The 26,928-nt window shown below is 65.4% G+C and overlaps 5 protein-coding genes across 5 annotated transcripts; 4 read left to right on the top strand and 1 right to left on the bottom strand.

Annotated features, from left to right (window-relative positions):
• Positions 1 to 24: 24 nt before the first annotated feature.
• On the top strand, positions 25 to 1,753 carry COX5B (cytochrome c oxidase subunit 5B). The gene is made up of 4 exons (XM_072917793.1): positions 25 to 185; positions 291 to 364; positions 822 to 921; positions 1,528 to 1,753. Exons 1-4 carry the CDS (start codon positions 92 to 94, stop codon positions 1,638 to 1,640), a joined length of 381 nt encoding a protein of 126 aa, XP_072773894.1. The 5' UTR covers positions 25 to 91; the 3' UTR covers positions 1,641 to 1,753.
• Positions 1,754 to 2,814: 1,061 nt separating this feature from the next.
• Positions 2,815 to 7,811, top strand: PURB (purine rich element binding protein B). The gene has a single exon (XM_030290122.4). It carries the CDS (start codon positions 2,837 to 2,839, stop codon positions 3,845 to 3,847), a length of 1,011 nt encoding a protein of 336 aa, XP_030145982.4. The 5' UTR covers positions 2,815 to 2,836; the 3' UTR covers positions 3,848 to 7,811.
• Positions 7,812 to 9,988: 2,177 nt separating this feature from the next.
• H2AFV (H2A histone family, member V) lies at positions 9,989 to 14,520 on the top strand. The gene is given in 5 exon segments (NM_001197299.2): positions 9,989 to 10,060; positions 12,637 to 12,714; positions 13,433 to 13,546; positions 13,874 to 14,003; positions 14,200 to 14,520. Coding segments are annotated over 5 exon segments (387 nt in total). The 5' UTR covers positions 9,989 to 10,057; the 3' UTR covers positions 14,262 to 14,520.
• A 1,003-nt stretch (positions 14,521 to 15,523) lies between these two features.
• Positions 15,524 to 20,410, top strand: MAT2A (methionine adenosyltransferase 2A). The gene is made up of 9 exons (XM_041720636.2): positions 15,524 to 15,710; positions 17,045 to 17,122; positions 17,199 to 17,321; positions 17,399 to 17,511; positions 17,586 to 17,729; positions 17,817 to 18,035; positions 18,281 to 18,463; positions 18,538 to 18,671; positions 19,025 to 20,410. Exons 1-9 carry the CDS (start codon positions 15,620 to 15,622, stop codon positions 19,125 to 19,127), a joined length of 1,188 nt encoding a protein of 395 aa, XP_041576570.1. The 5' UTR covers positions 15,524 to 15,619; the 3' UTR covers positions 19,128 to 20,410.
• A 362-nt stretch (positions 20,411 to 20,772) lies between these two features.
• GGCX (gamma-glutamyl carboxylase) lies at positions 20,773 to 26,749 on the bottom strand. The gene is made up of 15 exons (XM_072917773.1): positions 26,681 to 26,749; positions 26,380 to 26,592; positions 25,790 to 25,948; positions 25,425 to 25,590; positions 24,991 to 25,069; positions 24,817 to 24,923; positions 24,244 to 24,407; positions 23,719 to 23,978; positions 23,385 to 23,516; positions 22,948 to 23,099; positions 22,330 to 22,499; positions 22,003 to 22,133; positions 21,789 to 21,936; positions 21,036 to 21,225; positions 20,773 to 20,964 (listed from the first exon to the last, which is right to left on the bottom strand). The coding sequence occupies exons 1-15, from the start codon at positions 26,703 to 26,705 to the stop codon at positions 20,808 to 20,810; spliced, it is 2,253 nt and encodes a 750-aa protein (XP_072773874.1). The 5' UTR covers positions 26,706 to 26,749; the 3' UTR covers positions 20,773 to 20,807.
• Positions 26,750 to 26,928: the final 179 nt, after the last annotated feature.

The raw sequence follows: 26,928 nt of genomic DNA, 5'->3' as shown, positions 1-26,928 counted from the left end.
CTGCCGCGCGCCGCTTCTTTCCCGCGCCCCGCCGCCCCGCCCGCGTCCTTTCCGCTTCCGCCGGTGCCGGAAGTGCCGCGGAGTCGCCGCCATGGCCTCAAGGTTACTGCGGGTGAGCGCGGCCCTGCGGCTGCTGCCCGCGGCGTCCGCCCGCGCCGCGCCCGCCCGCAGCCTCGGCGTGCCCGGTGAGCGGGGGAGCGAGCGGGAGCGGGGAGGGAGCGGGGCAGAGCGGGGGGGAACGGGGATTGAGCGGGCGGGGTGTATGCGCCCGGTGTGACCGCGCCCCGCAGGGAACCTGGCCAGCGATGAGGAGCAGGCCACCGGCTTGGAGCGGAAGGTGATGGAGGCCATGAACAAGGGTCTGGTGAGTGCCGGGGGTGCCTCGGGGGGTGCCGGGGGCTCCGGAGCGGTTCCGGGGTTCGGCCGGCCCCGGAGGGGCGGAGAGGGGCGGAGGGGAGCAGGGAGCTCCCCTCGGGGAAGCCGCGGGGCGTTCCGGGGTTGTTTTGGGGTGCCCGTGGTGGGGATGGGGTCAGAGGGGTCAGGGGGAGAAGATCTGGGGGTCCCGGGGTTGGGCGGTGGCGGGGTCACTTGGAGGGGGTGTGCCGGCTCTGGGGGGCTGGGGGAGTGTGGGCGCAGGGGGTCTGGGGGTGCTCGGTTTGGGGTTCTGGGGGCTGGGGGGTCTGGGGGTGCTCAGTTTGGGGTTCTAGGGGCTGGGGGTCTGGGGTGCTCGGTTTGGGGGCTGGGGCTGGGGCTGGGGGGTCTGGGGTGCTCGGTTTGGGGTCCCGGGCGGGTGCTCAGAGCCGGGGTGCCCCTGCCCGCAGGACCCCTACAGCATGTTCCGGCCCAAGCGCTACGCGGGCACCAGGGAGGACCCGAACCTCGTGCCCTCCATCACCAACAAGCGCATCGTGGGCTGCGTCTGTGAGTGCCCCCAGCCCGTGTCCGTGTGTCTGTCCATCCCCGTGTCCGTGTGTGTATCCACCTCCGTGTCCATCTGTCCGTCCTGTGTCCGTATGTCTGTCCTGTCCATGGGTCCATCCCTATGGCCATGTGTCCATCCATCCCCGTGTCCATCTGTCCGTCCCTGTGTGTGCATGCATCTGTCCTTCTCCTGCCTGTGTGCACGTCCCGTCCATCTGTCCGTCTGTGTCTCTGTCCTTTTCCTGTCCCTGCATCCCTCCTCCCACCTGTGCCTGTCCAGGTTGTCTGTGTGTCCGTTCCTGTCCCTTGTCCATTTGTCCATTCCCTTCTGTGCTTGTCCTGTCCCTCACTCCTGTATCCCTGTCCCCATCCCACCCCATCCCTCTGTCCTGCACTGTCCCTGTGTCCCCCATCCCCGTCCCACGCTGTCCCTGTGTCCCACGCTGTCCCTGTGTCCCCTGTCCCTGTGTCCCCTTGTCCCTGTGTCCCCTTGTCCCTGTGTCCCCTTGTCCCTGTGTCCCCTGTCCCCCTGTCCCTGTGTCCCACGCTGTCCCTGTGTCCCCTGTCCCTCTGTCCCTGTGTCCCACGCTGTCCCTGTGTCCCCAGGTGAGGAGGACAACAGCTACGTGGTTTGGTTCTGGCTGCACAAGGGCGAGGCCCAGCGCTGCCCCTCCTGCGGCGCCCACTACAAACTGATCCCGCACGAGCTGCCCCACTGAGGGACCCCAGCCCACAACTGATCCCCACTGAGGGACCCCAGCCCCACAATCTGATCCCCACTGAGGGGAAGGGGGTCCCCTCCCGGGGTCCCCCCATAAAGAGTTTGTGTGGAGAGCTGCCTCTGTCTGTGCTGGGGGATGGGGCCGTGGCGGTGTCACCGTGAGCGGGCGTGGGGGTCTGGGGGGGACACCACGGCCTGGGAGCGGGATTTGGGGTGGGGGGACCCCGTCTGACTGTGCCTCTGCCCTGGGGCTGGGGGGAGAGAGGCCGCAGTGGGTTCCGATGCTGCTTGGTCCCCTTTGGGTGTCCCTCGCCCCAAAAGGAGCCCCTGGGCGCTGAGGGGGTGGGTTGGTCCCAGCAGATCCCGAGTGGCCTCAGGAGCACCCTGAAGGCTCCCAGGAGATCCCAAATGGCCACAGAAGTTCCCTGGAGGCTCCCAGGCCGTCCCCAGCAGCTCTGCACGGTCCCGGGTGTCCCCTCGGGTGGCTCCTCCCGGTTCTGCCCCTCAGGCCCATTTGGGGCTCGGGGCTGAGGTCACCTGTCCGAAATGCGGCCCCAGCGCTGCGGGCAAGCCGTGATGTCATTGATTACGTCATGGTGTATGGCCATGACGTCATTCCTCTCCGGTGGAGGGGGCGGAGCCCTGAGCCTCACTGGCCAATGGGGGCAGAGCTGACGGTGAGAGGCACTGGGGGTGGGGCTTCGGGCCTCGCGGACCAATGGGGGCAGGGGGAGGCTGTGACTGACAGCAGCGAAGGGCGGGAATCTGCGCTCAATGAAGGGCGGGGCTGGCGCGTGGCTTCAGGGACCAATAGGAATTAACCGTGGCCGTGACTGACAGCAAGGGGCGGGGCTCTGGGCTGCATTGACCAATCGGAGCCAGCCGTGGCCGTGACTGACAGCCGAGCTCTGCGCCCAACGGAGGGGAGGGGGCTCCGGGACGGGGCCCGGACCCGTCGGCCAATGGGAGGCGTGGCGACGGTGACTGACAGCTGCGGGCGGGAGTCGGAGCGACGGGATTGGAGGGGAGGGGGCTGCGGGGCGGGGCCTGGCTGGGAGGGCGGAGCTTCGCCGGGGGCGCGCGGGGACGCGGCGGGCGGGGCCGCCGGCGCACGTGACGGCGGCGGTGCGGCGGTGACGTCAGCGGTGTCGCAGCGGGGCCGGAAGCGGGCGGCGCGCGGGGCGGGCGGACAAGATGGCGGACGGGGACAGCGGCAGCGAGCGCGGCGGCGGCGGCGGCGGCGGGTTCGGGACCGCCCGCGGCGGGGCGGGGGGGGCCGGCCCGGCCGCGGGGCCCGGCGGCAGCGGCGCGGCCGGCCCCGAGCAGGAGACGCAGGAGCTGGCGTCCAAGCGGCTGGACATCCAGAACAAGCGCTTCTACCTAGACGTGAAGCAGAACGCCAAGGGCCGCTTCCTCAAGATCGCCGAGGTGGGCGCGGGCGGCTCCAAGAGCCGCCTGACGCTCTCCATGGCCGTGGCCGCCGAGTTCCGCGACTACCTGGGCGACTTCATCGAGCACTACGCGCAGCTGGGCCCGTCCAGCCCCGAGCAGCTGGCGCAGGCCGCGGGGCCGCCGGGCGAGGACGGCGCCGGGCCCCGCCGCGCCCTCAAGAGCGAGTTCCTGGTGCGGGAGAACCGCAAGTACTACCTGGACCTGAAGGAGAACCAGCGCGGGCGCTTCCTGCGCATCCGCCAGACCGTGAACCGCGGCCCCGGCGGCCCGGGCGGCTTCGCGGGCGGCCCGCCCGGGCTGCAGAGCGGCCAGACCATCGCGCTGCCCGCGCAGGGCCTCATCGAGTTCCGCGACGCCCTGGCCAAGCTCATCGACGACTACGGCGGCGAGGAGGACGAGCTGGGCGGCCCCGGCGGCGGCGGCCCGGGCGGCGGGGGGCTCTACGGGGAGCTGCCCGAGGGCACGTCCATCACCGTGGACTCCAAGCGCTTCTTCTTCGACGTGGGCTGCAACAAGTACGGGGTGTTCCTGCGGGTCAGCGAGGTGAAGCCGTCCTACCGCAACGCCATCACCGTCCCCTACAAGGCCTGGGCCAAGTTCGGCGGCGCCTTCTGCCGCTACGCCGAGGAGATGCGCGACATCCAGGAGCGCCAGCGGGACAAGCTCTACGACCGGCGCGCCGGCCCGCCGGGACCGGGCAGCGGCAGCGGCGCCGGTGACGACTCCGACGGCGACGACGTGGACGACGACTGAGCCGATCCCCCCCAGCCCTCGACCCCGACGCCGGCCCCCCACCACCCCCCCGAGCCCCGGGGCGAACGGGTCCCCGAACCCCCCCCAACAGCGATGGGGCCGAGGGGTCCCTGAGCCCCCCTACCCCCTCCCAGCCACGGGGCGAAGGGGTCCCCAAACCCCCCGGGTCCCCGCTCCCGGCAATAGGAAAAAGGGGTCCCTGAGCCCCCCCCCCCCCCAGCAGCGGTGGGGCACGGGGGTCCCCGAGCCCCCGAGCCCCCCCTCCTGCCGCCACCGGAGAGAGAGAACCCGACCGTGCCGCGGCCCCCCCCGCCCCCTCCCCGGCTCCCGCCGTGGGACCCCCGGACCCCAGGACTCGCTGCTTGGGGGGGGGCAGGGGGTCTCCCGCAGCCCCCTCCCCTCCCGGTGCCCCCCACCGAAACCAGCACGGCCGGAGCCGAGCGGCAGCGGCAGCGCCGGGGGAGGGGAGGGGGGCACCGGAGGCACCTTGGACCAACGGCCGTTCCCTCGGCTTGTGATTTTCCCTTCATTTTCCTTTTTGATTTTTTCCTTTTCTCCTCTTTCCACGTATTTTTTTTTTTCTTTTTGGGTTGTTGGTATTTTTTTTCTTGGTTTTTGGTTTGTTGTTTTTTTTTTTTCGGGATGCAAACTCCGGGCACCCGAACTGGAACCCGCCCCGAGCTGGCGGCTCCCTGACAATTAGGGAAGATTTCCTCGGTTTTGCCGATTTCTGACCGTTTTTCCCCCCCCTCCCCATTTCCCGCCGGGAAGGGGGAGGCGCCGGCACAAAGCACAAGGAAAAACTCGACAGGGCGAACCATCTTCCCCTTCTCTCCAAATAAGGCGCCTCCGGCCCCGTTTCACCAGGACCCGCCGGAATCCGCCCCTTGGCTTCACCCAAATTGGATTTTCCGGCCCCAAATCCGTGGCCACGCCCGGTCCCGGCACCTTGGGGGTGGATTTTGGAGGTTTATTGTTATTTTTTGCCTCCTTTTGTCTTTTTTTGCCCCCCTGGGCCCAGCCCTGGCGCCGCCTGGTCCCTCCAGCCACCTCCTATTAAACACATTTTTCCACTCTCAAATAGTCTTTTTTTTTTTTTTTTTTTTTTTTAATGCTTTTCACTCCCTCAGCTCAGTCCTGCCCTGTACAGAATTCCGGTTTTTCACCCCATTTTCCCATAACTCTTCAACTCCATCGCTCTCATTCCAAAGTTTTGCCTCTTCTCCAACGGTTTCACCACTTCTAGGACTTTTCTTTTTTTTTTTTCCTTTTAATCCATTTTTGGGAGCCCAATCAGCTGCCTCCTTAATTTATTACCACGGATCCGGCATCTCCCTCTCTCTGTATTTATTGGGAAGTGAGGAACAGCCGCAGAGCCCTGGGGGACCCCCCACGCCGCTGTCCATCCGTCCATCCGGCCGGCCCCCGGCCCCATCCCGCTGCTCCCGCTGCCGTCGCTCTTTTTAAAGGGATTTTTAAAGAGAATTTCTTCCGTTTATCCCGTTTTTAAGCCTTCTCCGTCGCAAAGGACCCGGATCCCTCACTCACTCACTCGGGAGCAATAGTCCTTCCTCGATGGCCGATGTGTCCGTACTGTATTTTGTACCCTCAGGCAGCTCTTTCCGGTGAATTCCTGCTGTATCCACCCATCCTCCTGGTCCTGTGTTCTTTGCCACGGAGAAAAACCATAAACCACGACGGCGACGACGGATTTGGGGGGAAGAACGCTCCCAGCTCCGCGGGACTCACTGGCGTCCAGCCGCGGGACCTCTCCTTTTATTTTTGAAGAGGATGAGATATATATAGATATATATATATATATATATAAAAATATATATATATTCCTTTGGGTTTCTTTCTTTTGGCTGAATTGTGGTGATTTAGCCTTATTTCTACTCTGGGAGAGCAGCAGAATTGCTGCTGGCCCGGCCCAGCTCTGGGGAGCGGGCTAGAAATACATGGAAAAGAAAAAAAAAAACAGGCAAAACCACCAAAATCCAGTAATAAACCCAAAAAAGCAGCTCCCGGTGTTGGCTCAGGGAGCCTTTCCTGGCCAGAGAAGCGCTGGATCCATGGACACAACCTCCCACAGCTCCATTTGGGTGGGAAGAGCAGAGCACGTTGGGGAATACAGCGGAAAAAACAGCCAAAAGGAGATAAAATAGGGAAAAAAGGGGGATTTGAGGTGCCAGCTGGAGCAAGGGGAGCAGCTGTGGGGGCTGCCATGGGAGAGGGGATCTTGGGGGGCAGTTTTGGGATTTTTGTCTCGGAGCCCCCCAGGAGGCATTGGGTATTTCCCAGGAAAGCGGGACAACGCCGGCTTCTCCCCTGAACCCCCTTCCTATTCGGTGTATAGACATGGCTGTGTGTACATAGCTCAGATTCGGTTGGGTTTTGGGTTGAATTCTGTAGAAAATGGGCAAATTGCTTTTTTTTTCTTTTTTTTTTTTTTAGTTTTTATTTTTTAAACCACAAATAGGGGGAAGAATATCCCAAATTCCTGGTACTTCTAGCTTTGCTGCCCTAGAGGGGCTGACGGAGAGCGCGATGATGGCTGTACAGACAGAATGTTGGAAGTCTTGTACAATGCCCCAAAACCCACTGGAAAATAGCCCAAATGGCTGGGTCTGGAGCGGGTGGTGCTTCCAGGGCAAGTTCAAACAGCTTCAGGTCTTTTTGCCCTAAAAAATACAGAAGAAAATTCGGATTCTCCTGCCTCGTTTCCAGGCAGTTTGGGGGCAGTGGGGGGGATGCTTGGGGAGGCCATGCCAGTGGCGGCTCCTCATCTTGGTGACTAAACCAACCCAACCCCTCACTGGCCTCGCATAAAAAAAGCAAAAAGTGGAAAAAAATCACAAAAAAACTGGAAGAGCTTTTAAAAGAAGCAGCTGAGGGAGCACTGGGGGTAAGCAGGGTGGTGCATCATGGAGCTCAGCAGGTATTGCCAGTGGGAAATCCCAGCTGGCTCCGTGGATGCTCCCAGATGTTCCTGCAGGGCGAGGCCATTGCCTCCTCACCCTCCTCATCCTCGTGGAGCCGGTAGAGCCAGCGGCGCTGGGGCATTTGGGCGTTGGCGGGAGAAGGCAGACGGGGTGGGACGGCCGGGGAGGAGCGCGGCACGGCACGGCACGGCACGGCCTGGAGTCCCCGGGGGCTGAGAGTGGCTCCAGCACACAGGCGCTGGGACAGATCGGTGTGGAGAGCGCTGGGTCCTTCTCCAAGAGCCAGGCGCTCCCAGAGTTGGATTCGCTGACGGCTGGGTCCTCAAAGAATTGTATCTTCCAAAAGCTGGATCCTCTGAGCGCCCGATCCTCCTTCGAGAGCTGGATCCTTCAAGAACTGGATCCTCCGAGAGCTGGATCCTCTGAGCATCAGATCCTTCTCTGAGTGCTGGATCCTCCTCCAGGAGCCACATCCTCCTCCAGGTTGGATCTTCCGAGAGTTGGGTCCTTCAAACGCTAGAGCCCCCTCTTTGAGCTGGGTTCTTCTCCAAGCAGCAGGTCCTCCTCGGAGAGTTGGATCCTCTGAGAACTGGGTCCCGTGAATGTTGGGTCCTCCTCCGAGCACCGGATCCTCCTCGGAGCAGCGGATCCCGGGAGCGCCACTTCCCTCCCCGAGCGCTCGCCATGACGTCCCTTTGCCGAAAAGAGAAAAAAAAAAAGAAAGTTTTATTCCTGTTATTTTTTTAATGAAAGAAAAACAAAAACTAAAGCAAACCTGCACTTTAGGCGGCCGGGGGGGCCGGGGCCCCCGTGTCCCTTCCCTGCGGCCGGCGGGGCGGCTCCAGGGGCCGGAGGCAGGTCCTGGGTGTTACCACTAGCGCAGACGAGGCCGACGCGACGAACTCCTCCTGCTCCGAGCACTCCTGACGTAGCAGATTTTTGCAAATGGAGTTTTACAGTCTATATTTAAAGAATTGTATGTTTGTAACAAATAAAGTATGCGGAAAAGTGAATGAAAACCAGCCCAGGCCCGACTTGCTCCTTGGGGGTGCCGTGGGGGGCCCGGGAGGGTGGAGCTGGGGTGGTCACCCCGTGGCATTACAGGGACATTCAGGATGTCCTGAGGGCACAAATGGGGAATGGGGGTCCCCCCCTTGTCCTGAGGGGACCGCCTGACTCAGGGGAGCCGGGGGTGTGAGGTGCCAGCACGGTGGGGAGGGAGCAGGTTTGGCATGGCGTAGGCACGTCATGTCGCAGCTCAGGCTGGTGTGTGCACGGTGTAAGGTGTGTGGGTGTGTGTGAGGTGTGCGTGCCATCGCACGGCTCCGTGTGTGTAAGGTGTGTGTAAAGCGAGTATATGGCATTTGTGCCTGCTGTGGGCGTGCATGTGTAACGCGTGTGTAAGGAGTGTGTGCCACCACATGGCTGTGTGCGGGTGAGAGGCCGGGGGCGTTTGGCGTGGCCCGTGTGCGGTGCGTGTGCCAGGGCTCGCGCAGGTGCGTGTGCACAGGTGTGACAGCCTTGTGTGCTCGCACACGGCTGCGCGGTGCCATCGCACGGCTGTGCCCCAGGGCCCGGGGTGCGCAGCGGTGTGCCCCCGGGCCCGGTGCCGTGCCCAGGGCGGTGTGCCCCCGTGCCCGGTGCCGTGCCCAGGGCGCTGTGCCCGTGCCGCGTCCCCCCGGCGCTGCCGCAGCCCCCGCCCGCCGCGCTGCGGCTCCCTGCGGGCTCGGGCTCATCTGAGGACACGCGGGACCCGCCTGCGCATGAGCCGCCGCCACCGTCACCGCCAGCACCGCCACCGTCACCGGGGCCCGGTGCGACCCCCGAGCGGCCCCGCGGCTCCTCCCCATCCCCACCACACATCCCCGGGGCCGCAGGAGCCGCTGCTCCGGCCCCATCCGCGGCCCCACCGCCCCCCGCAGCTGCTGCGGCTCCCCCCGGGCCGGCCCCGGGGCTCGGGGGAGCCGGGGACAGCTGGAGGGGCCCCGGGACAGCCGGGGGGCCCAGCCCGCGGCAGGTGCGGCGCTCCCGGGGCAGGAGGGCGGGGGGCAGCTGCGGGAGGGCCGGGGGTGCGCCGTGCCCCCCTGCCCGGGCAGGGCAGGCTCCCCGGGGAGAACAGTGACAGCTGCCTTCGTCATCCTCCTCCTCCTCGCCCTGCCGCTCCGCCCAGCCCGTGCCTCGGGGCAGGGAGGGCGGCGGGGGCTGCCTTGAGCCCCCCGGGGCACCTCGGCGGGCACGGCCGCGGGCACCGGGAACAGGTGCCCGGAGCAGGGTGGGCGCGGGGCTGGGGCCGCCCGGACCCCCAGGCGGAGCGGGAGCAGCGGGCACAGTGCGGGCCCCCGCGGGAGGGAAACTGAGGCACGGCAGGACGGGCACGCCGCGGCCGGGGGCAGCGGCCGCCCACAGCTCCGAACCGCTGCCTGGCACCGAGCCTCGCTGGCGAATCCCCGGTTCCATTGACAAACTCCGCTAGCCCCAGAGCCAGGTTCCGTGAGGAACTGTGTTTTTATTCGGTGGGATATGTTTGCTGGGAAAAGGGGCCCTCTTCCCCCCAACAGTGACGCTCTTTTTTGGCCACCTGCTGTCACCACTGACAGACCCTACGGCCCCTCAGGGTCCGCCCCAGCCCGCCGGCCGGCCCGGGGGCGGCGGGGTCCGTGTTACCTCAGGACCGCTGCCCTTCTCACTCATCCTACGGGGCTATGTCTGTACTGCCCCACGGGCACACCGGAGGGGCTGGGGGTCCCCCGGCTCAGCCCCGAGAGGGCCGGGCCGTGTCAGGAGCGAACCCCCGGAGCCGCCACAGCCCCGCGGCCCGCGCCCCCTCACGGCCGCCCCCTCCCGGCTCCCTCACACAAACACGGCCCGGGGCGGAGCCATGAAATGGGCGGGAAACATCGTCCGCTCTCGATTGGCTTAGTCAACTGCCTATCATCATAACCCCGCCTCCCACCGCGGTGGTCGCTGTTGCTATTGGCCGGGCAGTGACGTCACCGCCGCGAGCGCGCCCCGCCCTCACCCCGCTGCGTGCCGTGTGCAAAGGCAACACAGCCGTTAAACGAGCCGCGGGGCGGAGCCCGTGATGGACAGCGAAAGAAGCGGCTTGCTCATTGGGTGCCGCAGGATGTTCAAACTAGTATTGCAGGTGGTGATTGGGCGCGGCGCGGCGCGGCCCGCCGCCCCCGCCCGGGCGGGTCATTGTCTGGCGGCTCCTGAGGCGGGTCGGGCGCGGCGGCGGCTCTGGGGCTCGGACGGCGGCGGCGGCACCATGGTGAGGGCAGGGGCAGCAGAGCGGCTCGGGACTCGGGGGGCCGGCCGGGACAGCGCGGCCGGGCCCCGCGGGGCCGCCAATGGGCGCCGCTGTCAGCCCGGGCCGGGCCCCGGTCCGTGACCTTGGGTCCGGCCCGGCGCTCCCCCGGTGCCCCGTGGCCGCTGCCCCCCTGTTCCCGGGGAGGGGGTTTGTGCTGCCCTCCAGATCCGGCCCCGGCGGTGCGCTGCAGCGCTGTCAGAGCGGCGCGGTGTCGGCCGGTGTCTCCGCGGCCGCGGTTTGTGCCGCTTGGACGGGAGGAAGCGGCTGCCGTGGGGGAAACGCGGGCGAGGGGCCCGAGCTGGGTCTGTCACACCTCCCGGCGCCTTCTCCGGGCTTCCCGCGGGTACCTCTCAGCTTCCCGGGGAAACGGCCCGGTCCGGACGGGAAGGAACGGGCGGTTCGTTCTCCCCGTGCCCCGTTGCTGTGTCCCGTAGGGGGAACGGGGGGAGCGGAGTCCGGAGCTGTCAGCGGAGGTGGGCAGGGGGATGGGGGTTCCGGCGTTCCGTGGGTTTGGAGGGTCGCTGAGGGGGTTCTGTGGTCGCACAGGGGCTTCCTGTGGGTTTGTAGGGGGTTCGAGCGGTCCTGGCGTTCTCCGAAGATATCCTGTGGATCCACAGGAGCGGTGCTGTGGATCTCCAGGGGGCTTGGGGGGTTCTGCGGATCCACAGGTGGGCTCGGGGGGGTTCCGTGGGGGGCCGCGATCCCTCCGCGCTAATGGAAACACCGTTGGATTATGCAACTCCTGCTGCCGCCAAGAACTTGTGCTCGGGGATGTCTGGGAATGTGCGGCTCGAGATAAGAAGTTGCTGCTTGGAGGGGTTTTGTCTTGTTTGAAGCAATATGAAAAAAAAAAAAAAAAAAAAAAAAGCCAGCGGGTCAGACCCAGGGAGGATTTTGCACGGGAATTTGCTCCAGGGTCAGACCCAGGCAGGATTTAGGATTTAGCACGGGAATGTGCTCCCAGCGAGGGGCTGGGGTGGAGAGGAGGGATGGAGATGCTACAAGGATTGTCCCAACCCAGAGGGCGAGGAGAGAATTCCTGGGGATTGCCCCCTCAGGAGGGAGGAGTCCAGGAGCCCTTCGCCTTTCTTGCTCTTCCCAGTCAGCCCCCTGCCATGAAGATGTCTCAGGCAGGCAGCTCCGAGCTGGAAAACCTGCTGGGGCAGTGGGAAACTTCACAGCTGGCTGATAAAAGCCCTCAGTGGGAACAGCCAGTGCTTTTCACAACACTGCCTTTTATTCCTGGAGCAAGGAAATGTCCACAAATCCCCCTTGCCTCCCCCTTTTTTTCCCATAAATCTCAAATCCACCCCCCAAAACGCCCTCCTTGAGTTCAGCAGTTTGATGGAGCGATGTTTTCTCCTGATGAAAGTAACTCCTGCAGAGTGGATTTGCTGGGGGTCCCCCATGGCCTCACCCGCTGCCCCCTGCTTGCTTTAATCACCTCGGGATTAATTAATGCCCCCTCCTGACTAATTTTTTTCCCAGTGTTTGAACTGAACCTGGTGTTAACTCCCACCTGGCTATGATGGGACCCAGATCTTGGACATTCCCAGGTTAACCAGGATCTTGTTTTAAGGATTAACCTGTTCAACTTCCTCTCCTGACATGTCTGAATCCTTTCAGCTCCCTCACCATGAGCCAAAATTCCTCCTTTTTAGAGGCGATGGGGATTGTGGGATCAATATATTCTAGAACAAGAGGGATTGTGAGTATCCAGGGTGTTTTCAGGCTCCTGTCTCCCTCTGCTGTTGTTCCTTGTGTTTCTGTGGGCTAGAAAATTTGTTTCTGGGGATTCTTATCCCTGTTTTTTTTTCACCTGGAGCAGATTTTGGGTTGCTGACGTCTTTCCCACAGGGAGGGCACAGCTCCCTCTGCTTTCCTGCGTCACCCGTGGTTCTCACCTTCATTAGGAACCGTCATTAGTGATTAATGACGTCATGGGGTCTTCCCATATCCCTGGAATCCGTGGATTTCCTGGCAGCGGATGGGAGAGCCCGGCAAAGCCGTGCTCGGCTCTTCCTTGTTACTCAGCAACTCCCAAACTCTTTGGCATTTCCAGCCCTTGCAATGTGATTTTCGTTAAACCCACCATTTCTGGGGCCCCAGGGTGGGTTCCCACTCTGGGGCAGGAGGGGAATTGCCCCTGAATCCCACGGGATTCACATTCCCATGTAAGGAGCAGTGCCCTGCCTGGTGCCCAGCGTCAGCCTGTGGGGAAATCGGATCTGAAAACAAACTGGCCTCACAGCTGCTGGGAAAAAAAAGTTCAACAATGGGATTTTGGGCTGTTTCCCCCCCATTTGGCATTTTCTGGGAAGTACTGGGAACAGTGGCAGCAGGGTGAGACCCGGGGTGAGGGAGCAGCTGCTGCACCCTGAAAACCTCCCTTGTTTATCCTCTTGGATCTGCGTGGCTCCAGAGTTGCCAGGGAGCTGCCAGCTTATCCTGCAGCAGGTCCCTCTGGCTTAGAATTAACGAGATTGTTTGGATTCAGGCACTGATTAGATTAATTAACAGGCCCCTTTCTCTCGCAGGCTGGCGGCAAGGCGGGCAAGGACAGCGGCAAGGCCAAGGCCAAGGCCGTGTCACGCTCCCAGAGGGCCGGGCTGCAGGTACGGCACCCCCAGCCTCTGCTTTGGGGTCAAAACGGGCGATTTTGGCACTGGGAGCCTTATGGAGCCACAAGGAGCCCGGGCGGGCAGAGGGGCTTTGCTCGGGTGGGACGCAGGGGATGGGAGGATTAACTGGGAGAAGTAATTGGTTATATTTTTAAATTAATAATTATTATAATTAAAACACAATTATTTTTATGCCATACAAGATTTGAAATTTCTAAATTTTACTAAATTATATTGTTATAATTACAATATATATCAGAATATAATGTATTATAATAATATATATTAATTGTTATATATATAGTAGATTATATATATTAACAAGTAATAAATTGGATAGTGATTAATTCTAATATATATAGTAGAATATATGTAATATATTAACAAGTAATAAGTAAATTGCATAGTGATTAATTGTAATATATGTAGTAGATTATGTAATATAATAACAATAAATAAATTGGATAGTATATATATATAGATATATAAATATACACCCTCAGTGGTGTAATATATAGCAGGTTATATATAATATATTAACATATATATATTATTAATTATACACTATACTAATATATATATTAAATAATAAATAAATTGGATAGTGGTCTGTTTGGATAGTTTCTCCCACAGCCCAAACCAGCAGTGCAGGGTACAAATATGCACCCTGGCGGGGCTGTAGGTACTAACGAGGTCGTTAATTGCCCCCCAGTTCCCAGTCGGCCGCATCCACAGGCACCTGAAGACTCGGACCACCAGCCACGGGCGCGTGGGAGCCACGGCAGCCGTGTACAGCGCGGCCATCCTGGAGTACCTGACGGCTGAGGTAGGAGCTGGCCCCTGGCCCTGCATCCCCCTGGCCCTGCATCCCCCTGGCCCTGCATCCCCCTGGCCCTGCATCCCCCTGGCCCTGCATCCCCCTGGCCCTGCATCCCCCTGGCCCTGCATCCCCCTGGCCCTGCATCCCCCTGGCCCGGGCATCCCCCTGCCCCGGGCATCCCCCTGGCCCGGGCATCCCCCTGCCCCGGGCATCCCCCTGCCCGGGCATCCCCCTGGCCCTGCATCCCCCTGGCCCTGCATCCCCCTGGCCCTGCATCCCCCTGCCCGGGCATCCCCCTGGCCCGGCACTCCCACCTCTGCCGCTGTCCTGCAGGTGCTGGAGCTGGCCGGGAACGCTTCCAAGGATCTGAAAGTGAAGCGGATCACGCCCCGGCACCTGCAGCTGGCCATCCGCGGCGATGAGGAGCTGGACTCGCTGATCAAAGCCACCATCGCTGGTGGAGGTGGGCCTCGTCCTGAGGGGGGTTTTGGCAGGGGAAACCAAGTGGGAACCGGGGATAAGTGCACGGGCTTGCTGCCTGCCTGGATTCCCTGAGGGGCATCTGCCTGACATTCACAGAATGGGGAGCTGAGGGGTTTTTGGAGATTCTGGGGAATTCTGCAGATGACATGACAGGATTTCTGCCCCACTCTCCGCAGGTGTCATTCCCCACATCCACAAGTCTCTGATTGGAAAGAAGGGACAGCAGAAAACGGCGTAGAGGGAGCGCGGCTCTGGATCCCCCCTTCGTCGTACTGTACCTGGGCACAGGAACGTCTCGGGGACACCAGGGATTTTTTTTAAGGAATAGTTCAAAGGAAGAGCATAGAGGATTGACTGTAGAGGAAGCATTGGGATGGGTTTAGGTTCTGAGTAGGACACACCGCGGGCTGTGGGGCGGCAGCTGGGGGTGGGCGAGTGGCTCGGTCGCCCCTGCGTTTTATACAAAAGTGGAACCCATAAACCATTTTTTACAAAAATCCAGACGGTCTCCAGTGCCGGGGGAGGGGAGGAAGCACCGTCGGTATGCAAATGTGGGTGGGTGGGGCGTGTCCCGGCCCCGCCTCCCCGGAGCACATGGCCGGCCGTGTCCCTCTGTCCTGGCGGGACGTGGGAGTGTCTGTGTGTCCGTCTGTCCGTCTGTCCCCAGACACACGGACAGCAGCTGGGTGCTGAGAGCCCGGCCGGTCTGTCTGTCTGTCCGTCAGTCCTGGGTGTCGCTCTGCCCTGCCCACGTGGGCCCTGCCCCAGCTCCCGCCGAGCCCCGGATGTCCCAGCGGGACACGGGGCCGCTCCGAGCCGGGCCCGGAGGCGGTGGCGGGGGGAGCCGGAGCCGGGGCCGCTCTTGCACTGGCAACACCGGGCGCCGGTTGCATCAGGCGTCAAGTGGCCCCAAGGGCCGAGGGCGCCACCACGGCCGTGCCCGGGCTCAGGGCCGCCCCGCCGCACCGCAGCGGCTGGGGTGGCGGCGGGACCGCTTGTGCCCGGGGGCAGGGCCCGGGCGGGCCGGGGCCGGTCCCCGCGGGCCCGAGGTCGCACAATGGCGACGCCGGCCTGCGCAAGATGGCGGCGGGGGGGGGGGGCCGTCCTCGCCGCCCGCGGGCCGCGCACCGCGCACGCGCGCTCCCTGCCGCCGCCGGGCGCATGCGTGCGCTGCCGCGCGCCGCGAGGTGCCGGGCCGCGCGGGAGACACCATGCGGACAGCACGGGGGGGGTACGGCGGGGCCATCAGTGTCCGCCCACAGCCTTGCCCCGTGCGGGGCCGAGGAGAGGCCTGGCCGGCGGTTTAACTCCGGTAAGTGACCGGCCGGCAGCGGGGTGCTAAGGACTGCCCCGGAGGCTGAGCCCAAGCTCCGCGTTACGTAACGTGCTCCCCCTGCCCGACTACGGTGGTTCGGGCCCGTCGCCCCCGTGGCCCGTATGACGCTCGCCATTGGCTGGGAGCAGCAGCGGGGCGGGGCGAGAAGGCTATAATTAGAGGCGGCGCGCTCGGGGCCGCGTTCAGTCCATCGCCGCCGCGGTTGGGTTTCGTTGCTCCTGTGCTTTCCCCTTCCGCCTGTCGCCACCCATCGCGCCGCCATGAACGGGCAACTCAACGGTTTCCACGAGGTGTTCATCGATGAGGGCACCTTCCTCTTCACCTCCGAATCCGTGGGCGAGGGGCACCCAGGTGCGGGCCGAGCGGGGCTGGGCGGGGCGGCGATCGCGCAGGCGCGGCCGGGGGCGGCGGGCTGGGGGGGGGGGGGGGGTTAGAGGAGGAGGAGGATGGTGAGGATGAAGATGAAGGAAGCGAGGATGAGGATGGAGGCAGTGAGGGTGGGCCCGGGGGGAGGGGCGCGGCCGGGCGCGCGCGCGGCGCGGGGCGGGCGCGCGCTCGCCGCATTGCGGGCCCGGGCGCGCACGTGCCGCCCGCGTGGGGCGGGACACGGGGGTGACCGCGGGGCCGGCGCGCGCCGCCGTGACTCAGCCGTGACTCAGCCGCTCCCGGTGCCCCCGCACCCCGCGGGACCCCCGCGCCGGGCGGTGACCCCGCCTGGGTGCCGGGGGTCTGGCAGGCCCGGTGCCCCCCCGCACACACACCCGCACCGGACGGCCGCGGTGTCGCCCTCCGGTGCCGCCCGGCCCGTGATGAAGTCCCGTGGGTGCCCCCCGATGTGCCGTCCCGCCGCAGCTGGGCGGTGGTCGGAGCCCCCCCAGGCTCGGTACCGGCCGGTGCCGGTCTCTCCCGAGCTTTGTCCCGCCGGTCCACGGCACATGACCGTTAATCTGCGGGGGCGCTGCCAACGCCCAGCGCCCGCTGCCTGGGCACACCCAGTACCCCTGAATCCTCTCAGCTCCAGCACCCGCTTTCAGGGCACGCTCAGCACTTCCCAGCAGCTCCCGATCCCACTCGGGCCCCACAGCGCCCCACAGCTCTGCTCCTTCTGGCTCGAACCCCCACAACCCCATGGCACAGCCTGTGCCTGCTCTGGGGCTCTCCCCACGCTGCCCGAGAGAGGAGGAGGCTGTGAGGTCCATTTCCTCACTCTTCCCCACCAAAAAGCATCCGGGGGATCCTTCTCCCCTCCCCCCAGCTGGGCGCTGCCTTGTCTTTGCCCAGAAGCTGCCCAGAAGGTCGCAGCCAAGGACACCTGCAGTCCCGGGAACACGGGTGGCCCTCGGGACACCCCCACCCACACAGGCCATCCCGGGAGCAGGAGGGAGCTGCCTTCTGCTGGGGTACGGCTGCAGCAGCTTTGGCCAGAGGCAGAGCTGCTGCGGATTTGGGAAGTTGGCATGTGGGTCCGATCCCCTCAGTGGTGCCACAGGGCTTAGTTGGAGCTGGAGCTTAACTGGGACATGCCTGGAATTCCAGACTGGGGACGAGGCGGGGGCTGTGTGCACCCTGGGGGGCTCCTGGGCTGTGGGGCTCCGATCCCTGTGCCGGAGGCTCCGGAAGGAAGGGCCGTGCCGTGTTGGGCTGTCCCACGCCACCGTGACGCCTCGTGCTCTCCGTGTCCCCAGATAAAATCTGTGACCAGATCAGCGATGCTGTCCTGGATGCCCACCTCAAGCAGGACCCCGACGCCAAGGTGGCCTGTGGTGAGTAAGGGCACCGGGGGACAGCGGCGGGTAGCGTGGAGGTGACACGGTGCTGACGTCACCTTTGTCCCTGCAGAGACGGTCGCCAAAACCGGGATGATCCTGCTGGCGGGGGAGATCACCTCCCGGGCCAACGTGGACTACCAGAAGGTGGTCCGGGACACCATCCGGCACGTCGGCTACGACGACTCCTCCAAAGGTGGGTCCCGGGCTGCCACCGCCTCAGCGACAGCGCGGGGGGACACCGGGCTCACCGGAGCCCCTTTGTCCCCCCAGGCTTTGACTACAAGACGTGCAACGTGCTGGTGGCCCTGGAGCAGCAGTCCCCGGACATCGCCCAGGGCGTGCACCTGGACCGCAGCGAGGAGGACATCGGCGCCGGCGACCAGGTGAGCGCCGGGGCCGCGGGGCCGCCGTGGCGCGGCCGGGGGCCGGGCGTGACCCCCTTGTCCCCGTGCCACAGGGGCTGATGTTCGGCTACGCCACGGACGAGACGGAGGAGTGCATGCCCCTGACCATCGTGCTGGCGCACAAGCTGAACGCCAAGCTGGCCGAGCTGCGCCGCAGCGGGGCCCTGCCCTGGCTGCGCCCCGACTCCAAGACGCAGGTGAGGTGCCGCGGGCCCGGAGCCCCGGGGAGCCCTGGAGAGCCCCGTGTCCCCGCCCAGCCGCTCGCTGACCGCTGTCCCCCGCAGGTGACGGTGCAGTACATGCAGGACCGCGGGGCGGTGATCCCCATCCGGGTGCACACCATCGTGATCTCGGTGCAGCACGACGAGGACGTGTGTCTGGACGAGATGCGCGACGCGCTCAAGGAGAAGGTCATCAAGGCCGTGGTGCCCCCCAAGTACCTGGACGATGACACCATCTACCACCTGCAGCCCAGCGGCCGCTTCGTCATCGGCGGGCCCCAGGTGCGGCCCGGGGCAGCGTGGTGGTGGCACCAGTGGCACTGTGATGAAGTGTGAGGGCTGGTGACAACGGGGTGACAGTGGTGACACTTGGGGTGGCACAGTGGTGGCAGTTGGAATGCCTCGATGGTGGTGGGAGCGGCACACGGGTGGCAGAGTCAGCGTGGGTATGGTGGCAGTGGTAACAGGACAGCGGTCACAGCACGGTGACAACACGGACAGGGCTGTGACGCTGCTGTCCCCAACAGGGTGACGCGGGGCTGACGGGCCGCAAGATCATCGTGGACACCTACGGGGGCTGGGGCGCGCACGGGGGCGGCGCCTTCTCGGGCAAGGACTACACCAAGGTGGATCGCTCGGCCGCCTACGCCGCGCGCTGGGTGGCCAAGTCCCTGGTGAAGGCCGGGCTGTGCCGCAGGGTGCTGGTCCAGGTGGGTGCCGCTCCGGGTCCGGGCGGGTGCCGGGCTCCCGGGGCCCGGCCTCACGCGCAGCCGCCCCCGCGCAGGTGTCGTACGCCATCGGGGTTTCGCACCCGCTGTCCATCTCCATCTTCCACTACGGCACCTCGCAGAAGAGCGAGCGCGAGCTGCTGGAGATCGTCAAGAAGAACTTCGACCTGCGGCCCGGGGTCATCGTCAGGTAACGGGCGCGGGGGGCTGTGCCGGGGGGCGGGGCGGGCGGGGGTCCCTCCCGGAGCAGCCCGGGGACCGCCTGGCGCCTGGACCCGGCGCGGAGCCGCTCGGCCGGACGGAGAAGGCGCGCTCGGGGCGCGGACGGGGTAAGTATCCGCCGGAGCCGAGCGCTTGGAGCTCCCCCGGCCCCCGAGGCGGCGCCGCTGCTCCGGGGGTGCTCCGGGGAAGCTCCAACCGCCCCGCGGGGTGGGAGGGAGCGGAGGCGCCGCTGCGGAACCCCCGGCCAGGCAGGGCAGGGAAGGAAGGGGCGAAGGCAGGAGCCCGGGGCCGCCTCACTGAGTCGGGAATTGTGTATTCCAGGGATCTGGATCTGAAGAAGCCCCTCTATCAGAGGACCGCAGCCTATGGCCACTTTGGTAGGGACAGTTTCCCTTGGGAAGTGCCCAAAAAGCTAAAATACTGAGGAGAAAAGCATTGTTAGGGCTTTTCCCCCCACTCCCGCGGGCGTAGGTTACAGAGAAGCCCGTGGGCTCTGGGGGAAAGAGCTCCCGGCCCCCCCCAGGCTCCCCGGCCCCGCCATTGTCTCTCACCATCGTTTTGGTTGTGTGGGGACCACGTGCCTCTCCTGGAGCCCCTCCTCGTGTCCCCCCATTCCCTCCGGATGGTTTTTAACAAATCCCTCTTTGCTCCGAGCTGTGAGATGGGGAAAAAGGCCCAAGTGCCCTCTCTCACCCTCCCCGTGCCCCCACAGCCCCACTGTGGCGGGGGCCGCCCCGTTTTGGTCCCGGCGGTCCTGCTGTGGGGGGATACCCCATTTTATCACTCCCCATTCCCCTTTTTCCCCGAATTCCACTACATCAGGGGGACCCCCCATTTTAGCTCCCGCCGTCCCCCCCATCCTGCTGCAGGGGGGGGCACGCAAACCCCTCGTTGTGGCTCCCTGTGTGTCCCCCCACAGGCCCCATTCCACTGGGAGGATACTCGTTTTGGCTCCCCCCGTCCCACTGGTGGGGAAGACACTTCCCATTCCACCTCCCCACCCCCCTGGGACCTCGCTGGTGCTGGGTTTGGTTCTTAACCCTCATTTTTAACCTCTTTTTGTTCCAAAAATGCACATTTTGGGGGGGACACGCTAAAACCAACCCACAAACACCCCCCCCCTCGAGGGTTCGGTACCAGAGGAAAATATTTTACATTCTTTTTTTTTTTTTTGGGGTTTTAATCCAAAAGCTGAAGTGACTCCCCAACTGCACAACCCCTCCAACCCCCCAGCTTTGTCCGGTTTTGGGGGGAAAGGGGGGGCATTTGGCGCTTGATACTTGAAGGTTTGGTGTATTTATTGTGCGCCGAGGCGGGGGCGTGAGTACAGAGAAGTCCCCGCGCTCAGCCGGCAGCTCCTGATCCCTGAAAGCCCCCCCTTCCCCTCCCCCCGCCCTCCCCCCGCCCCCCAGGAGTTTGGGGTGAAACAGGGGGGGTTTGGGTTTGTCGGGCGCCGGGGGTGCCCGGGCGCGGCGCTGTGGCCGGTGTGGTACAGAGAAGCCGGCTTGTTTACTGCCCGCCCGGCTCCGGCCCCTGAGTGCCTTGGGGGGGGCAGGGGGGGCTTTCTCCTGCCCTTGAGGATATTTTTTTTTTTTTTCTCTTGGTTTTACTATTTTCGGGAGGTTTCGTCCGAATGTTTTGATCCACTGAATCCAAAAATGAATTAAAAAAAAAAAGAATCTCAATAAAAGCGATGGGTTAGACAGAGCCACCTGGAGTGTGTGTGGGGAGGCAGCTGAAGGATTTTGGAAACTGAGGCACTGGGGAGATGGAGAAATTGGGGTACAAGGAAAAGTGGGATGTGGGGGAATAGATGGAGAAGGTGTGTGTGGGGAAACTGAGGCTCGGGGTCCTGGGGTGGGGGAAGTGGAGGACAGGGCAGGAATGAGCACTGGGGCAAGAGGGGCTTGGGGAAATCCTGAGGAATGGGGAGGTGAGTTTGGAGAAAACGGGTGTGAGGGGAACTGGGGAGATGGGATGGAGGAACCAGGGAGGGAAACGTGCCTGGGGAGCTGCAGGATGGAGGGCAGGGGGTACGGCGGGTGGGGGGAAACTGAGGCACGGGAGGATTTCTGGCTTACAAAAACGCATTTATTTGGGGTGTTCAGAGCTCGGGGCCCCTCTGGGCGCCCCCGTCGGTCTCGGGCCGAGCCTCCTCCTCCTCCCCGCCCCAGCTGGCGAAGGCCACCTCCTGTGCCAGGCGCTCGGGGGCCGGGCGGCCCAGCGCCAGGTTCCGCAGCGCGATCAGCGTCATCAGGGCACTGCGGGGACACGGGGGACACTGTGGGCACCGGGACACGGGGGACAAGGGGGACAAGGGGTCGGGACTGACCTGCGGCGGAAGAGGAAGACTTTCCTGCGGAGGAAGCGCCGCAGGCGCTGCGCCAGGCCCGAGTGGTGCTCGCGGCGCTGCTGGCGCTGCTCCCGGCGCAGCAGCAGCGACACCAGCGGGTCCAGCGGGGCCCCCCCGGGCGGGGGCTCCCCCACCAGGGGCCGCAGCTCGGGGGGCAGCGGGGCCTGCTCTGGGGGCAGAGGTGTGGGGGTTGTGGGGTGCCTGTGATCCCCCCGGCTCGGCCCCACGAGCCCCCTGGTCTGGTGATGGGAACTGGACATTGCCGTGATCTCCCAGCTGGGTGACAGGGGATTCTGGGGGTCCCCACCAGCCCCCCAGTCTGGTGATGGGAACTGGACATTGCCATGATCTCCCCAGCTGGGTGACGGGATTCTGGGGGTCCCCACCAGCCCCCCCAGTCTGCTGATGGGAGCTGGGATGTTGCCGTGACCTCCCCACGCAGATGACACGGACTGGCTGTCCCCGTCGCTCTCCCGTGCTGTTGCTCACCAGGGAATGAGGCGAGAGGAATTTGGGGCCCCTGCTGTCCCCCACCCCAGTGACACTGACTGGGCTCTTCCATGACCCTGCTGCTCAGCAGGAGCTGAGCTGGCGGAGCTTTTGGGGTCCCCCAGCGCTACCCAGGGCGTCAGGTGATGGGGATTTCGGGGTCCCAGGAAGTGAGGTGTCAAGGATTCGGGGCTCCCCTGTGGTGTGGGGGTGCCCAGGGCTGCTCGGGGTCCCCGGTCTCACCGGTGCCGTTGCGCACGCGCTCCCGCAGCTCCCGCAGCCGCGTCAGGTTCCGCTCCAGCTCCAGCGCCGTGGTGTTCACGTACAGGTACATGTAGCACGAGGGCTCGGGGGACACCGTGTGCACCTTGTGGTACTGCCCCGCCGGCAGCTGCGGGAACGGGCCGTCAGCACCCCCCGGGCACCCCCAATCGCCCCGGGGACCCCCGAGCCTCACCTGCATCCCCTCACCCTCCTGCAGAGAGCGGTTCTGCTGCTGCTCCACCAGCTCCACCAGCACCTGCCCCCGCAGCACCCGCAGGCTCGTGTTGCCCAGGTCCTCGCTCACAAAGTTCTCCAGGTGCAGGCCTGGAAGGCGGCCAGCTCTGTACCCCCACCCGGACATTGGGACCCCCGTGTGCCGCACCCCTCCCAGCCCTCAGGCACCCCCCGTGTCCTCAGGGACCCCAAAACCCCCCCAACCTCAGGATCACCCCAGCCCAGGACCCCCTGTACCCCCTTCCCTGCCCCCTCCCTGCCCCGAGACCCCCGCCCCAGGCCCCACCGGGGAAGTCTGCGATGAACACGGCGTCCGTGTGTCCGTCCAGCTGCGCCTCCAGCTCCTGCAGCCGCTGGCGCCACGGCGACAGATCCACCAGCAGCGGGAGCAGCCACGGCGTGGGGGTCCACGGGGACCACGGGGCACGGACCAGGTCCACGCGGGGGTCCACGAGTCTGAGGGGACGAGGCGTGGAGAGCCCCAGTCCCGCGTGTGGTGTGCCCCCAAACCCTGGGTGTGCTGTACCCCCAAATCCTGGGTGTGCCCCCAAACCCTGTGTGTGCCCCCGAACCCTGGGTGTGCCCCCAAACCCTGGGTGTGCCCCCAAATCCTGTGTGTGCCCCCAAATCCTGTGTGTGCTGTGCCCCCAAACCCTGTGTGTGCCCCCGAACCCTGTGTGTGCCCCCAAACCCCTCCTGGACGTGACGTGCCCACAGCACGGGGCACCATAAGAGCACGCAGGGTCCACAACAGGTCCAGCTGTGGGGACAAGCCACCACCCCGTGTCCCCGTGACCCCCAAAACTCAGCTGAAAGCAGCCCCAGCAGCAGCAGCACCCAGGGCTGCCAGCCCAGACCCACCCGTGGGTCCCCCACGGCCCCGTCCCCGTGTCCCCGTCCCCACCTCTGCTGGAAGCGCTCGTTGATGGACACCCAGACGTCGAAGTAGATCTGGGGCTGGCTGACGTTGTAGCGCGGCAGCAGCCGGCTCAGGCAGGCCGAGTACTGCTTCAGCATGTCGGCGTGGTCCCGCCAGCGGCGGCTCTGCGTGAACGCCTGCGGGAGCCGGGGGAAACTGAGGCACGGGGAAACTGAGGCACGGGGAAACTGAGGCACAGGGACAGTGTATGGGGCAAACTGACGGGAACGAGGGATAGGGGAAACTGAGGCAAGGAGGGATGGAGGAAATGAGGACTAGGGAAAAACAAGGCACAGGGGTTGTTCCATGAGCGATGGGGAAATGTGGGGAGAAGGGGAGTTACGGGGGGAAAATGAGGGGTGAAGGACACTGAGGCCCATGGGGGAAGTCCCCGTGTTTGGGGGTGAGGGGGGGTCACTCACCCCTGGTTTCAGGTAGCCCACCTCCCCGGTGAGCCCGTCCCTGTAGGTGATTTTGACGTGCTGGTGGAAGCGGGAGTGGACCATCATGTCCCAGGAGTAGCCGTAGAGCCCGTTGGTCCAGTTGTTGTAGCCCTGGGGGGACACGGAGGGGTCACAGAGCACAGGGGGGTGACAGGGACCCCCATACCTACCACCATTCCCCTTTTACCACCCTAAATGCCCCCCCATCCCCCAGACTGCCCCCCGTGTGCCCCCAAATGCCCTCCACAGCCCCCAGTCCCTTCTCACCCTCCTCAGCCCCCAAACCGTGTCCCAGTCCCTCCCGGGTGCCCACCTGGGTGATGAAGTGGGAGTAGGGCAGGAAGAGCTGCTCCAGCACGTAGAGGATGGTGAAGGCTGCAGCCAAGTGCTGGCGAGGCCGAAGGCGCCCCCGGGCCCTGCGGCCCCCGTAGTGGCAGTCGGGGCTGGGCTGGGGGGGCTCTGTGCTGGGGAGCCAGCCCTGCAGCCAGCGGGGACAGCGGGCCAGGAGCCCCCGCGGCCACTCGGGCCGGCAGAAGAGCCCGTTGGTGGCCAGCATGGTGTAGGAGAACATGCCTGGGGGGAGCACACTTAGGGACCCCCACTGCAGCCGGGGGTGGGGGGTGCTCCTGCCCGGGACTGGGGGGTCCCTGCACAGGGCCGGGGTGTTTTGGGGTGCCTGGGCACCCCTATTCAGGACTGGGGGGAGGTTTGGGGGCTGTGGACGGGGAGCTCGCCCTGGTTGGGGGGGTTTGGGGGTACCCAGGGGTCCCATGTCCAGATTGGGGCTGTTCTGGGGGTGCCCTGGGCACACTGTGGGGGTCTGGGGGTGCCCCCTCACCGATGCTGAAGAGCTGGGAGTTCATGCAGTGGAAGTAGGTGACGAAGACGAGGGCGAGGGGCCGCGTGGCGTCGAAGAAGAGCAGGAAGCCGGCGGAGAGGTCGAGCACCAGGCCCCCGCCGTGCACCACCAGCCGGCTGGTCAGCTCCTCCGACAGCACCAGCCTGGCCACGGAGCCTTCCTCAGCCCCATCCCATCTCCTCCCTCACCTTCCTCCTCCTGCCTGTCACATTCCTCATCCTCAACCCACACCCATCCTCCTGTGCCCCTCCCCAGCCCGTCAGCCCCCCTCCCTTCCCCATCATCATCATCAAACCTCCTTCAGCTCATCCTCCAACCCCATAACCCTCCCCATAACCCATCCCATCTCCCATCCCATCCGTGCCTTCATCCTCATCCCCTCCCCATCATCCCCTCACCCTCCTCAGTGTCCCATTCCCATCACCCCCTCCCCATCCTCACCTCGGACCCCTCAATTCCGCTGCACCCTTGTCAGCGCCCTTCACCCTCCTCATCGTCGCCCTCAGCCCCTCCCCAGCACTCCCCCGTCCCCCTGCCCACCCCTGCCCTGACCTGAAGGGTGCGAAGAGCCAGTGCCGGGCCAGGGTCCCCATGGAGAAGCCCCCGACCCAGTCGGCGTCCAGCTTCTTCAGCCCCGCGATGAAGTACACGATGAACACCTGGGGGCAGGGACAGGCTCAGGGGGGCCCGGGGGTCCCGGGGGTGCCCCGGGGCGGTGTCACCCACCTGGGCACGCAGCAGGGTGTAGTTCCACAGCGGCACGTGGGCGTTGCGCTTCCGGGGCCGGAACAGCCCGTCCACGGAGCTGCGGGGACACGGGGGGGACAAGGCCACTGCCACCCACTGCCAGAGCCGTGGGGACACACGGGGGACACACCCAGAGTGGCACCGGCACCTGTCCCACCAGGTGGGGACACACCCCCAGGACCCGTGCCACCCCAGGGGGACACCGTGCCACAGGGGTCCCCAGGACTCGTGCCACCCCCTGGAGACCCCAGAGCCGTGGGGACCTTGGGGTCTGGGCCATCCCACAACCTCTGCCACCCCATGGGACCCCAGCCCCATGTCAGCGCCCTGCTGCCTTGCAGATCCCCTGTGTCCCCCCGTGTCCCCAGAGGCTGCCCGTGCTGCGGGGGTCCCTGCAGCCCCCAGGTGCCCACCCGTAGCGGTCTGCGCCCAGCAGCGCCAGCTGGAAGCCCAGCAGCCCGTAGAGGTAGGAGTGGTTGTTCCAGGAGGTCTTGTCCAGCAGCAGCAGGTACCAGTAGGGGCACAGGAACGCCACGCAGCTCAGCCGGTAGCAGCAGCCCAGCATGATGCCCAGCGCTCCTGCGGGCACAGGACGCCCAGAGTGTCCCTGTCCCCTCCTGGTGCCTGTCCCCTGCCAGTCCCAGTGCCCTCCCAGTGCCCTCCCAGTGCCCCTTCCCACCCCAGTGCCAGTTCCTGCCCCGTTCCCCCCCGTTCCCGCCCGTTCCCCGTTCCCGCCCCGCTGCCCCCCGTTCCCCCCCGTTCCTGCCGGTTCCCCTACCCAGGAACATGAGGCCGTAGATCAGGTACATCCAGTCCAGGGGCAGCGGCTCCAGGAAGGGCAGCAGCGGGAAGCGGCACACCTCCAGCCCGTCCAGGTAGCGCCGCTCCAGCTGGGCCAGCCCGCGCTCCTGCGGCACGTCCAGCGCCATCAGCAGCCCTGGGGCGAGGGGGCTCCGTGGGGCAGCGGCCACCGGGCCGGGCCGGGCCGTGACCCTCCGCCCGCCGCCACCGCCCGACCTTTGCCCGGTGCTGACGTGTCACGGCCGGACACCGCCGGCCCCCCGGGAACGGGGACCCCCGGACCCCTCTCCCCAAGCCCCTGAGCCCCCCCGGTGCCCCCCGAGCCCCCACGGAGCCCTCCGCAGCTCCCCCGTCCCTCCCGAGCCCTCCCGGTCTCCCCGAGGTCCCGCTCGCTCTGTCCCCCGGTGTCCCCCCGGTGTCCCCCCCTGTGCGCGGTCTCCCTGTCCCGGTGCCCCTCAGAGCCCCTCGGTCCCTCCAGCCCCCGGTCTCCCGGTGCCCCCGAAGCCCCTCCCGGTGCCTCCCAGCCCCGGTTCCCCCGGCACCCGCCCGGTTCCCGGCCCCGCTGACCGAAGGCTGCGCGGAAAGCCCCGAGCGCGGCGGGGTCCTGCGGCCGGTGCAGCAGCCGCACGAAGCGGTGCCATCGCGTCAGCTCCCGCAGCTCGAACCCCAGCAGCCGCCGCGCCGGCCCGGGGCCGGTACCGGAGCACTTGGCGGGCCCGGTGGGGCTCGGCGGAGGCTCCGCCGCCTCCCCCCGCTCCGGCCGCCTCCGCCGCGCCGGGCCTGCGGGGGTCACAGGTCAGGGGTCACAGGTCAGGGGTCACAGGTCGGGGGTCCCCGGGGGTCCCGCCCCACCGGCCCCGCTCCGCACCCGCCGCCGCCGCCGCCGCCGCCATCGCCGCGGCCCCCGGTGACGTCACAACAGGACGGCCAATCAGCGGCGAGGAGGGCGGGGCAAGGGGGCCACACCCCATCAAGTCCCGCCCCCTTCTCACATCAGACTCCGCCCCCGGGACCCGAACCGGGACCCGAACCGGGACCCGAACCGGGACCTTGAACCGGGACCCGAACCGGGACCTTGAACCGGGACCCGAACCGGGACCTGAACCGGGACCTTGA

This window comes from Taeniopygia guttata, chromosome 22 (assembly GCF_048771995.1).
Source record: "Taeniopygia guttata chromosome 22, bTaeGut7.mat, whole genome shotgun sequence".
NCBI classification, from domain to species: domain Eukaryota; kingdom Metazoa; phylum Chordata; class Aves; order Passeriformes; family Estrildidae; genus Taeniopygia; species Taeniopygia guttata.
The sequence above is the reverse complement of the archived record's forward strand: the minus strand, read 5'-3'. Positions and strand labels throughout refer to the sequence as shown.